General features: G+C 34.6%; 1 protein-coding gene across 1 annotated transcript in view; it reads right to left on the minus strand.

Annotated features, from left to right (window-relative positions):
* Window positions 1-316: 316 nt before the first annotated feature.
* LOC134286296 (uncharacterized) overlaps window positions 317-12,051 on the minus strand; it is a 21,912-nt gene continuing 10,177 nt past the window's right edge. The window contains exon 2 of the mRNA XM_062847901.1: window positions 317-387. Coding sequence (XP_062703885.1) covers window positions 317-387 — 71 coding nt within the window. The remainder of the gene's footprint in view (window positions 388-12,051) is intronic.

The raw sequence follows: 12,051 nt of genomic DNA on the forward strand, positions 1-12,051 counted from the left end.
AATAGTGATATTGCTTTAAGAAATAGTGTTATAGGAAAGTTTTTTCTGTCTTTTTAACATGAATATACCTTAGTCAAGCACGGTGCTGGATATTAAAGAATCATGGCGCTGATATTGAAGATTGATTTTTCGGTAAAAAACGCACAATTTGTTGGAAAAGAGCAGTGATATTCCCTTGAAATGCAAATATTTCAATTAGATATTTCAGCCCCCTGGTTAATAATGACAGATTCCATCATCAAGATTTATCACGTTTTCATCGATATTTCATTGTTGAGGTCATTTCTCACCTAAGTGCTTTAGTGTTCTGAAAAGCTCAGACTTTCAGCTTGCTAATGGTGTTCAAAGATTCAGTTGGAGGTTGTGGAAACAGCGAAGATCTTGAGTCTTAAAAATTGTGAATATGTTACAACACGAATTTTTGAATTATTACGTCATAAATTAGGTGAAATTTGATGAAAATTCGCCATTTTTGTCACTCTTTCAGCCTTGACAAGCAAGAGGTCCATCAATTTTACGCAACCAAAGTGGTTTTCATTCTTCCAATCCTCCTTGGAGCCACGATATGATATACCCTAATACAGCATGGTGGCTCCGAGGAGGATTGGAGACTGTATCTCACAACCAGTGAAAAATCGCGTGGCAGCCCACTCATGGTCGACTCACCGTCACTATAGTTATAGTCTACCCAGAATAGTCCAATAAGGATTCTCAGCTGTTTGCATTCAAAGATTTCCTGTTAGATAATGTAAAAGTGCACGAGTGCTTCGGATGAAAAGCATTTGGAAATCAGTCTCCAATGCAAACCAAGTAATGTTATAGCCAATTGTATATTCCCAACAACTGTTTCAAGGGTCACTTTTCTCAATGACTATTGTTTACAGATGAGACTATTTTAAGACTCATTGCAGTGTGTCGGGTTTCCAATATTCATCCATAAAAAAAGCTTATCCCTTAGTTTTAGGGATTTCCCTACGATTTTCATAGATATTTTCCTGGGTTTCTGACAAGGTATCCTTCAGGGATTCTTGAATACTGTTAGAAATTCCCTCAGAATGCTTTTATCGATTTCCTTTGGGATTTCTTTTGAGATGCCTTTGGGAGCTTCTCCTGGAATTCTTTTACGAACTGTTCCCGTGATTGCATCAAGAATTCCTCCAGAATTCTTCCTGATTTTTTTGCGGCCTTCCCTAAGGAAATCCTTCAGGCCTCCCTTCCGGTATTCCTCAGAAGCTCTTTCTTTGACTTTTCCCTGGATTGCTCCCGAAATTTACTTAGTAATTCTTTCAAGGATTTCCCGAGGATTCTTTCAGGGATTGCATCAGAGATTTCTACCTGGATTTCCTGAGACTCTTTCAGGGAATCTCTCCTAGATTCATTTTTATGGTTTCCCAAGGCATTTTTCGGGATTCTGCTCTTACCTAGGTTTTTCCTGTGATTTCTTTAAGGACTACCTCCGGGATTCTTTCAGGGATTCCTTCAGGATTCTCTCAAGGACTTCTTTTGAATGTTCTACCAAAGGGTTCTTTTGATAAATCATTTGAGATTTCCTTTAGGTATTCACCTGAGCATCCTTCTATTTATTTTTATAAGATCTTCTTTTGTGAAGTTTGTGAAGTTTGTGAAGGTTTCTTATAAAAATTTCCATTTTTTTAAACATTTTTATAAGGTTTCTTTAAAATTTCTTCCAAGAATTACTTCAAGAGTTTCATTAGAGCACTTTCCGTAGATTGTCCACTAATGTTTGTTAAGAATTCGCCAGAAATTTCTTCGATGTTTTTCCAGGAATTCCTACAAGATTTACTTGTGAAGTTCATTTCCAATTTCGTTGGACACCAGCAAAACAAACGGCCTGGTGGCTAGGCATGCGGAGTGCGAGAGTAAGCCTCGGCTTCATGAAAATAATTCGCTCTCACTTGTAGTTGGTGGGCACAAACGGGAGTGTGTTGTGGATTGGCATCTAGGCCGAAAGTGCGATGAGTTTGTGAAATAGGAGTGTTCACGGTCAAGCTTCGGAGTTGGTTTGGCTTTCTATTCCACAGAATTATTACTTGTTCTGTGGTTTAGTTGGTTAAAGCGCCGGTCTAGCGATTACAGAGTCGTGGGTTCGAATCCTACCAGAACGTGATTTTTTTTTCACAAATTTCATCTCTCAATTTGTCAGCTTGCAACATTTCGTGCTTTCTAATTATGTATGTTTCAGACATACCAGCAAATCTGGTTAATTTCCAGTAAAATGGGCAACATGTGCTATTGTATCCTCCCAAGAACTTGTACGTAGATATTTTAAAAATATTGCTTTTAGGATTATTTCAGAATTCCTTTTAAAGATTCCTCCTGAAATTATGAAATTATGCAGTGCAAATTTTCACAAATCTCTGCCATGAAAATATCCAGAAGATGAATCCAGCAATTTAACCAAATATTTCTTTAAGGAGGTATTTCAAATTCCAGGAATTTCTGAAAAAAAAAATGTCTAAGGTTTTATCCAGAATATGTTTTGTCAATTGGTGCAGAATTTTCCAGAATATATTTATATACAGTTTTTTTTTTCAAGAATAGCCACATTTTTTTCAAAGCGTTCTTTCAAGAATTCCTCCTGATTTGTTTTGTTTAAATGATATCTTTCGATGCTTTACCGAGAGTATAAACAAAGAATTTTCCTGAAGGTTCACCATATTTTTTATTTATTTATTTATTTATTTATTCCCCATCATTCATCTGACAACAGTGTCTACATGAATAAAACTTAAATTAAAATTACATTAACCATTGCTAATGGTTTCGACTAAAAATAATCCACAAATCTTCCAAGAATTTGTTTAACGAATGTATTGCACGATTTCCTGGAAATTCTCAAAAACCCCCATTATTTATTTTGAAGAATCCCTCAGATTAATGTTCGCCCTTCACGTTTTTTTGCTTAACCCTCTAATACCCAACCCCGCCTTTAGACGGGGTATAGTTCGTTCATTCTTGTAATTTTTGGTTCGTGGAAAATCAAAATTTTTATATTTTTGACAGATATTTAGGACTGTTTTGTTTACCTCGAAATGGTTTTTAGTGTATTTTATAGCAAACATTTTTGAAAAAAACCATTGAAAAATTGATGTTTTAGTCACCTTCTAGAAGTCATTGTTTATTTGTATTGAATCGCTACAATTAACACATTTTAAATTTCTCCCAAATCATTCTATCCTATTTTTATAGTTTAAGGGAATCGAATACACTCTATAATTATTTTCCTTACAATTACACGAAAAATAAAAATTTCTAGGAAAAAAAATAAAAATAAAAATATTCCAACAATAATCATAAAATCTCAAAAAGTTTTCATCTCAAAAAATCCGTACCCCAAATAGGCTTCCAGGAAAAATATAAAACTGTGGGGATGATCAAAAATAAAAATTAGAAAAATCAAAAACGGCAATTCACGAAATCGAGAATTAAAAAGAATCATCTTCCAAAACATGTTTAAATCGATTTTAGATGACGAAAAATGATATTTAGATCAAAATAAAAATTTGGGCATTAGAGGGTTAAGAAGCTTATCCGAAGATTTCTCCAGAATTTTACATATTTCTCCGAGGATTTATCTGAGAAGTTCTCTAGAATTTCATGTGATATACAGCGAAGCTTTTTTTGAAGATTCCTCATTAAATTCTCTCGGATTTTTTTTTTATTTCTCTAAAAAAATCGACGATGATTTTTCAAAACATTGTGAGAATTCCTCCAGAAATTTGTGCATAAGATTATGCTTAATTTTCTCTGAAAAATGTCCAAGAAATTTATTTGAAAAGTACTCCAAAAGATCATCCAAGGGATTCCTGTGGAATTTCTCCAGGAAATCCTCTGAGGATTGCCCTAGGGGTAGCTGTGAGTTGTTTCTCCAGAAATATTTTTAAAACTCTTCAATGGAATATCTTTGGGGAATCTTCCAGAAGTTTCTCTAAGGATTTTTCCAGATTTTTTTTTTGCAGTAGGGTCCTAAAATTTCTCCGACTCCACGAATTTCTTCAAGAATTCTACCAGAGTATAATTAAGGCGAAACTGGAAGCATTTCCTCATTTTTTTTTTGATTTTTTATAAAATAACGAAGCAATATTTTCAAAATCGGTTTTCGTGCACATGTAGAGTATACATCAAGATATCTCCTGATTTTTTTTTCAGGTGGAAAATGTTTTTCGATTTTGCAAAAACCATTTTTTTGTGAAATTTTGTTAAAAATGGTTTCTGCGAAAACTAAAAACATTTTCCATCTGGAAAAAAAAAACCGGAGATACCTTGATCCATACTCTACGTGTGCACGAAAACAGATTTTGAAAATATTGCTTCGTTATTTTATTAAAAATCAAAAACCAAAAAGTGAGGAAATGGATCCAGTTTCGCCTTAAGAAATTTATTCTATAATTCCCTAAACGATATCTTCAGAAACTTCCATAGGGTTTGCTCAACAATTTCTTCAAGACTTCCTTAGTTTTTTACTAAAACAATTCTGAAGAGAATTCTTCCATTCATGCTTCCAAAAACCATTTTTTTCTATATTTTTTCTGGAAATTCTCCGGTGGCAAAACATTGAGTAAACGAGAGCAATTCAGATAAATTCTGATTAACACGCTTTGAAATGTGTCCATTATTTTCTGTTGTTTTCCTTCAGTACACGTAATACTATTTTACAGTTCCGAGTCATTTGGCCGAATGCCGAGGGCGCTGATCGAACGGAACAGACAACTGGTAGACAACTGGGAGAACCGTGGTACACCATTGGTTTTTGAAGTAATGTAGAATGGTGGCTCCGAGGAGGATTAGAGCCTGTATCCTACATCTAGCGAAAAAATAGGCTAGTGACCCACTTGCAATCCATAGTCGACTCACCGTCACTACTCAGTTAAAACATTTTACCTAGTGACACCTGTAACAAAGGGACCCTATCATATCACATACTTTTTCATCAGTTTATAGATTTGCAGCATGTTCTCAGTATGAAACTTGCATTCAACATTACATACAATATTATAAACAATATTAATTTAATGTAAAATTTAATGAAATGAAATAAAATTTCACATTCTGGTTTTTTCATGTTGGGTGTAATTAACATTTTTTTTTGCTGTATAAAATAACGGTAAGGCGCCGAAGCACACGCATCATAACATCGACAGCGTGTGTTCTCACTAGAACTACTTGTTTTACACTACCTATTTAAAAAACTTAGTGGTACTATGAATACTTGAACAGTTATTGATTGAAGGGATTTCTTTGTCAGCCATTATTGCACACAATAGTGAGATTTGGAGTCTTAGCTGTTTGCATTCAAAACTTTTCTGCCAGTATTATGCAATAAATGTAGCTCGAATGATTTGGATAAAAAGTAGTTAATTGCGAGTCAGTCCCATCACGAACTTTTGTTCTCTCCTATAAATGTTAATCCAATTGTACATTTTTCACAGTCATGGTTTCAAAATGATTGCAGAAGTTTTCAAGTCTTGGCGACTTTTGGAAGTTTTGCATAGAAATCGAATTCGAGAATAGTCTGCCGATGGGATTGATGTGCGAGTCATGGCAGTGTGTCGGGTCTTCGACATTCACCCATAAAAAGGCAGCTTTTCCTAACAAGGATTCCGCCTCTCTCTCTCTCTTCTTGGCGTAACGTTCTCATTGGGACAAAGCCTGCTTCTCAGCTTAGTGTTCTATGAGCACTTCCACAGTTATTAACTGAGAGCTTCCTCTGCCAATGACCATTTTGCATGCGTATATCGTGTGGCAGGCACGAAGATACTCTATGCCCAAGGAAGTCAAGGAAATTTCCTTTACGAAAAGATCCTGGACCGACCGGGAATCGAACCCGTCACCCTCAGCATGGTCATGCTAAATACCCGTGCGTTTACCGCCTCGGCTATATGGGATTCCTCCAGGTCTTCTGAAATTTCGTTGGAAATTCGTTCCAGCAATCCTTAATGCATTCCTATGTTGCATTATTGCATCTATGATTCCTCCAGGTTCAAGTTCTGATTTTTTGCGAGTTCGCGAGAAAATTTTCCCGGCCTCGATTTCTGAAAATTCTTCAAGGAAATCTTTCCCAGATTCATTTTAATCATTTGAGGATTCCTTCCTAGGGTTTTCCTTGATTGATTTAGGAATTGCTTCCGAAAATCTTTCAGGGACTCCTTTTGAGATATTTCCATGGATTGCTCCCAAGATTTCTTAGGGTTTTTTTTAGGATTCCTCCTGTTCTTTGTTCCAGTATTCTTCCAAGGACTCTTTAAGGGATTTCTTTTAGGAGATTTCCTGTGACTAGGTTCCTTCAGATGCTTTTCCCGGGATTCCTGGGAAGATTGATCCATATGGAGGGGTGGAAAGAAGACTCTTCAATAGTGATCTCTTCTATGATCAGAGATGCCAAATGTGAAGACATGCCTTCAAATTGAAGACATTTGTTGTTCTGTAAAGACAATTATTTTTTGAAGATACATTGAAGACTTTTCGAACTTAGTTAAGACTTTTGAATGCTTTTGAAAGTTAAAAATACATTGAAGTGTTTTGTCCATTGATCTGCTTGATTAAAATGTACGAACATCTTAATTTAAGACTATGGGGTATAGAGAAATATGATGTTTTTATTTTGTTTTTGTTTATGTGTACAAAAGAAATATGATGCGATTCATATGGGGATTCCAATGAAGTTACGAGAAGATTTGATTTTGGAATAAATCATTTTAAAACGGCTATGACAACTTTGAAGAGTTCCACTAGCGATTCATGTAAGACTTTTACAGAAATTATAGAATATCTCACTTTATTTCTTCGCCATCAGTAAATTTTGAAAGATAAAATAAGATTTTCGGCAATTAGCTATAAACTTTTCGGAAATTCTTCTACAGATCATTCAAAATAATAAAACTTTTTTTTTTAGCATTTCAAAATTTTATCACTCCATATGAATACCTTTCTGGCGTGCGTTCTAACTTAGAGTATTTTATGAATGCATTTGATTTTTCCTCTAGGAATTTGTATGGGCATTTCTGAAGATCTCCACTGAAAATTTATGAAGGTATCTGCTAGAAATTTTAACTATTTTTTTGGAATTTCTTCCAAGAATAACATCAGGAGTTCAATTTGAAAACTTCCCGTAGATTTGTCCGAAAATCAATTTGTTCACAAATGTCCGTAAAATTTCGCCGCAAATTTCTAAGACGTTTTTTCAAGAATTTTTGCGAGAACATTTTCAGAAATTTCTAAAAAAAATATTTGGGAAATGCATTTCCAATTCTTTTATGAATTCCCCAAGAACTTCTCAATGTACTTTTCCATATTGAAGATTATTGCAGAATTCCTTTTGGAGATTTCATCTGAAATTTTGCAAAGTTAATTTTAAAAAATCATGGCTAATGATATGTACATAATGTGCCTCCAGCAATTTAATCAAAAATTATATCTACGAAGTTTTCTTCCGAAAATTTCTGGAAAAAAAATCCTTCAATTGTTCCTTCATGGATTTCGCCAGATTTTTTATTTCTTCAAATTAATCTTTCTGAAATTCCAATGAGGACTTTAACCAAGAATCTTCCAGAAAATTCATCGACTATGTGCAATGGTTTGTCTCCGAGGATTCTTTCAAGGATTTCTTCAAAAAATTTCTTCGACGACTTCCCAGGAATTCCTTAAAATAAACCTTCAAAAATTATTCCAAAGAATCCTCCAGAATAATTTTCGTCCTTCAGAGTTTTTTTTTTTCGGGATTATTCTAGCAGTGTCTTCCTCAGTAGCTTATCAGAGGATTTCTCCAGACAAAAAAACTCACAAAGACATTATTTGATACTTTTTTCTGAGGTTTAATTCGGAGATTTCTCGCGACGATCTTTACAGTAATGGTAGACAATCGTATTCGAACTCCAGTCCGCAGGAGAAGAAACAATTTGTCCACATCACGATGGTCCATACTCGATCGGACTATAACTAAACCAAGATGAACGTATGGCTTTTCAAATTTAGCAAAACTGTTTTTGACCAGAAAACCTTGAAGATTGAACCCTTGATAAAAGTCCCTCGTGGACCGAAACATCGGAAATAAAAAAAAAATAATGTTTTCCATTCCCCTTAAGACTGCGAAGCGAAACCGTAACTGTGAAGCTTAGATAAATAGAGACAAAAAATAGAATATACATTTAGATTTATTTTGTTAGAGAAAAATCGGGTTTTCTGTAGTCAAGATGGGTCATGTTTTGAAAATTGATTGTCAAGAACCCATTTTCAAACTTTATGACGTTTCGATCTTCTTATGCTAAAGGTCGTTGTAAAAAATATAGAAATCCAATTTGTACTCAGAAAGTTTATTGGAATATTGGAAACTGATATCCACTAGGGTTATAGGCAAAAATTGTATGTGTTATCACAGACAAACAGATGTAACACTCTGATTATTTTATCGTACACGGATTTAACAACCAATTTGTAGTCTGATAGTTGGCCAACAGCTCACCTGTGGTGCTCACACTGGTTCATCCCTTTTCGGTTAGCTTTCGGTCAGGATAGAATAAAAAGCGGGATGTCAATATATGATTCGACGTTTTGGCCCTTGGTTTAGGCCTTCTTCAGAGAGGTTGCCTGTGTAATACTCAGGTTATAGAGGTAACCTCCCTGATGAAGGCCCAAACCAAGGGTCGAAACGATGGATGAAATAGTTTCACCCCGCTTTGGATTGTTTCCTGTCTAAATAGCCAACCGAAGAGGATCTTTTGACTTTTTTTTTTAGAAATATGTATTTAAGGCCGACTTTTGTACTAACTCACGATTATGGGCGCACAAACCTCAAGAAAAATAAAACCAACGAACTGTATCTTTTTATGTATTTTTTTTTTTGTATGATCAAACGATCAAACGATCAAATCTGACGCATGTCAATGGTTGCTCCTCCGTGATTGATCTGAGCTGGTACCAATTGCATTGAAATCCAAATGAATAAGGGCTGGGACACTCCTCTTATTATCAAAGTGCAATTCTAGCAGCTCATACATTTTGGATCAATAACGGCGCCGGCCACGTCCTTATAGTTAGTTGGGAAGGGAAAGGAATGTTAGAGTGTGCTGGTTGTTGCAACTAAAGACCGAGATCACCTCTGCATCCCCACAACCAGCACGGACTGGGGTATTTGTTAGACGGAAAGGATGGGAGATCTGGGAGTCACCGTTGGGTCGGTGATGCGATCCATGGATATGGGGTTATTTATAGTGTTCGTGATAGATTGTGTGGTGAATAAGGTGAATAAGGTCAAGTGGCACAGCACGCTTTGGTTTTTTTTTGTTTATATTTATGTGTATTTTAACTTATAGCTAATTCTACACTTACAGCACGCTTTGGTTGCATAACTTGTAGGCGTTATATATACACTGTGCTGTGAGTGGTAAGTTGGAAGGGAGGGAAACGACTTTTTTTTCAATTCGTTTCTGGTTCTGGTGATGACTATGAACATAGGAATATACATGAGTTGTATATGTAGAGAAGAGAGAGAGAGAGAGAGAATAAGTGGATAGAAAGATACAAAGTAGGATGAAAGGGACGGGCCAGGGATTAGACCCATGACCGTCTGCATACGAATCAGAAGCGGTAGCCACTAGACCACCATGCCCGTCCACTTTTTATTTATTTTATTTTATTTATTTTTTTTATTTATTTTTTTTGTATTGCATAAAATAACAAAAAATGATTAGGTAGAAGGCACTTTTATAAATCGTTTATGTTGTAGTATCTCATTATTGAAAATAGTTTTTCAACATTTGTCGCAAAATTTTACTTCATGACCCATAAAGCCTGCATCCACAATATTCGGGACACAGAAACACAGCTGTAACTCTGCAATAGATACATTAAAATTGTTCAAATTTTGTCTAATAACATGTTAAGATGTGTTTATTTCACCTACAAAATTTCATGTGAATTGGTGCAGTACTTTTTGTTGTAACAACGAAAGAGTAAAATGTGCGCCATTGAATTTTGTACAGCCCCAAGTTTTGCTTGTCAGCGCTGTAACTTTTGAATTTGGCAAAGGAAATGGCTGAAATTTTGAACACAAACCTCTCAATCTACATTTGTGGCATGGGCAAAATTTCAAAAAAATCGATGCATCATCAACAATTTTATAGTCGAAACATGTTTTGGGACTGAACGTGATTTTAGCCTCTCAGACAGCAATTAGTCAGCACCCTTTATTGTTTTGATTGTACTATTGAAAGTACTATACCAATAATCATCATATTTTGCACGCATAATATACACATAATATACTAGCTTCTGTGAAAATTTCATGAAAATTAGAAGAGAAATTAAAAAGCTATGAATAGGCAAAAATCGCACATGAAAAACACGAAAAATTTTCACTAACACTCACCCCTATCAACACCAGTAGCTTTCAAACCAAGTGGTCAAAGTTGATGAAATTTTGCAAGAAAGTGTCTCTATAAGTATCATAACTGCTAACAAAATTTCATAATTATCATCATAGAACTTTGAACTGTAGCGTAAAGGAACCATCTACTATGCGAATGAAAATTGGTCATGTTTGTACAAAATGCTTAAAACCACGTCTGTTTGTTTTTCATCCACAGTTAAAAGTAATGCATCGATTTTTATGAAATTTGGCACAAATAATAAACATACACCAAAGAGTTCTCAGTCAGTTATTTGGCCAATTTTACCGATTCATTACAGAGCTACTGACGTACTTCTGTGTCCCGATTATTGCGGATACAGGCTTTAATGCAGTTATTGAACTGAACACATGATAGAATACAGCAGTAAAAGGCTAGTAATTAGTGTGTAGTGTATTATTTATAAACTTAGGCTAAGTAAAAACTGCATACCTATTGAACTGATGCGTTTGGCAACCAGTATTTGTTAAACATGTCAGTTTTCAAACGTTCTTTGATAATGATTAAGTTACCTATGCAGGAGCGGATCTGGTGTGCTGAATAAGGAGTGTATCGGAAATTAACTATATATGTTCAAAATATCCTAAAAAATAATTTATTCGAGTTATAAATAATTTTATTTTTGGAGATACTATATAAATCCTCAGAAAAAGGAATGGCACTTTTGCTTTTGTAAAAATAATTATTTTACATGGACATCAATCTCAAAGTTTAAACGCATGATCTTGAAATTTTGGACACCTCTTAAAAATTTGAAATTGCGGAAAAAATGGAATTATTTTGATTTTTTTTTTAAATATTTTAGCGCAAATATATTCTTTCCCAGATTGCTCATAATATAGGTAAAAAAATATTTTCAAGAAAAAATTCGACTCCATTTTAGCGCAATTCTTAAAAATGAAAAAAGGTCATTTTTCAGGGACCCCATTTTTTGATGCTCATTCGAAGCACGATTACGCAAATAAAAAATAGATCAAATTGATAATTCAATTTTTTTTTTAATTGGAAATGTTTTTAAACTTAACGACGAGGTAGCTTTAGTAGAAAACGGAATTGTTTAGCCTTTGGAGATATTTTAAACAGACTGTCAAAGTTCGACAAAAAATTAGTGTTTTTTTAGGATAGGCCATTTTTTAAATGTTAAGGGTTTTTCGATCATAAATATTTTTTTTAAAGTTGGTGTTCGGTGATATGTTATGTGTACATAACTGCTAACAATAATTAATATTTTTTGGATTTTTCGCCGTACAAGATTTATTCGCTACAGGTCATTGAAACGCTAAAAAATCTTTAAAAAACAACAATTTGTCCAAAATTTTTATTTGTGAGATGTATGCATTCTACAACATTTTCAATAATGCTAAACATTTTTCAATTTTTTTCAGGCTGTTCTAAACTTGACTATATTGTGAAGATTTGATAGAAGAACCGAAATGATAAGACCAAACATGCTTCGAGGTAGAGCACCCTGAATGTTTATAGTTAATTTCCGATACACTCCTTAGAACAGTTGACTATCAAACCGAGGACCTGGGATCGAATTCTACTCCCGACAAACTTACTAAGCGTGGGTTCTTCCTTCGGAAGGGAAGTAAAGCGTGGGTCCCGAGATGAACTAGCCCCGGGT

Source organism: Aedes albopictus, chromosome 2, assembly GCF_035046485.1.
Source record: "Aedes albopictus strain Foshan chromosome 2, AalbF5, whole genome shotgun sequence".
In the NCBI taxonomy this organism is placed as follows: domain Eukaryota; kingdom Metazoa; phylum Arthropoda; class Insecta; order Diptera; family Culicidae; genus Aedes; species Aedes albopictus.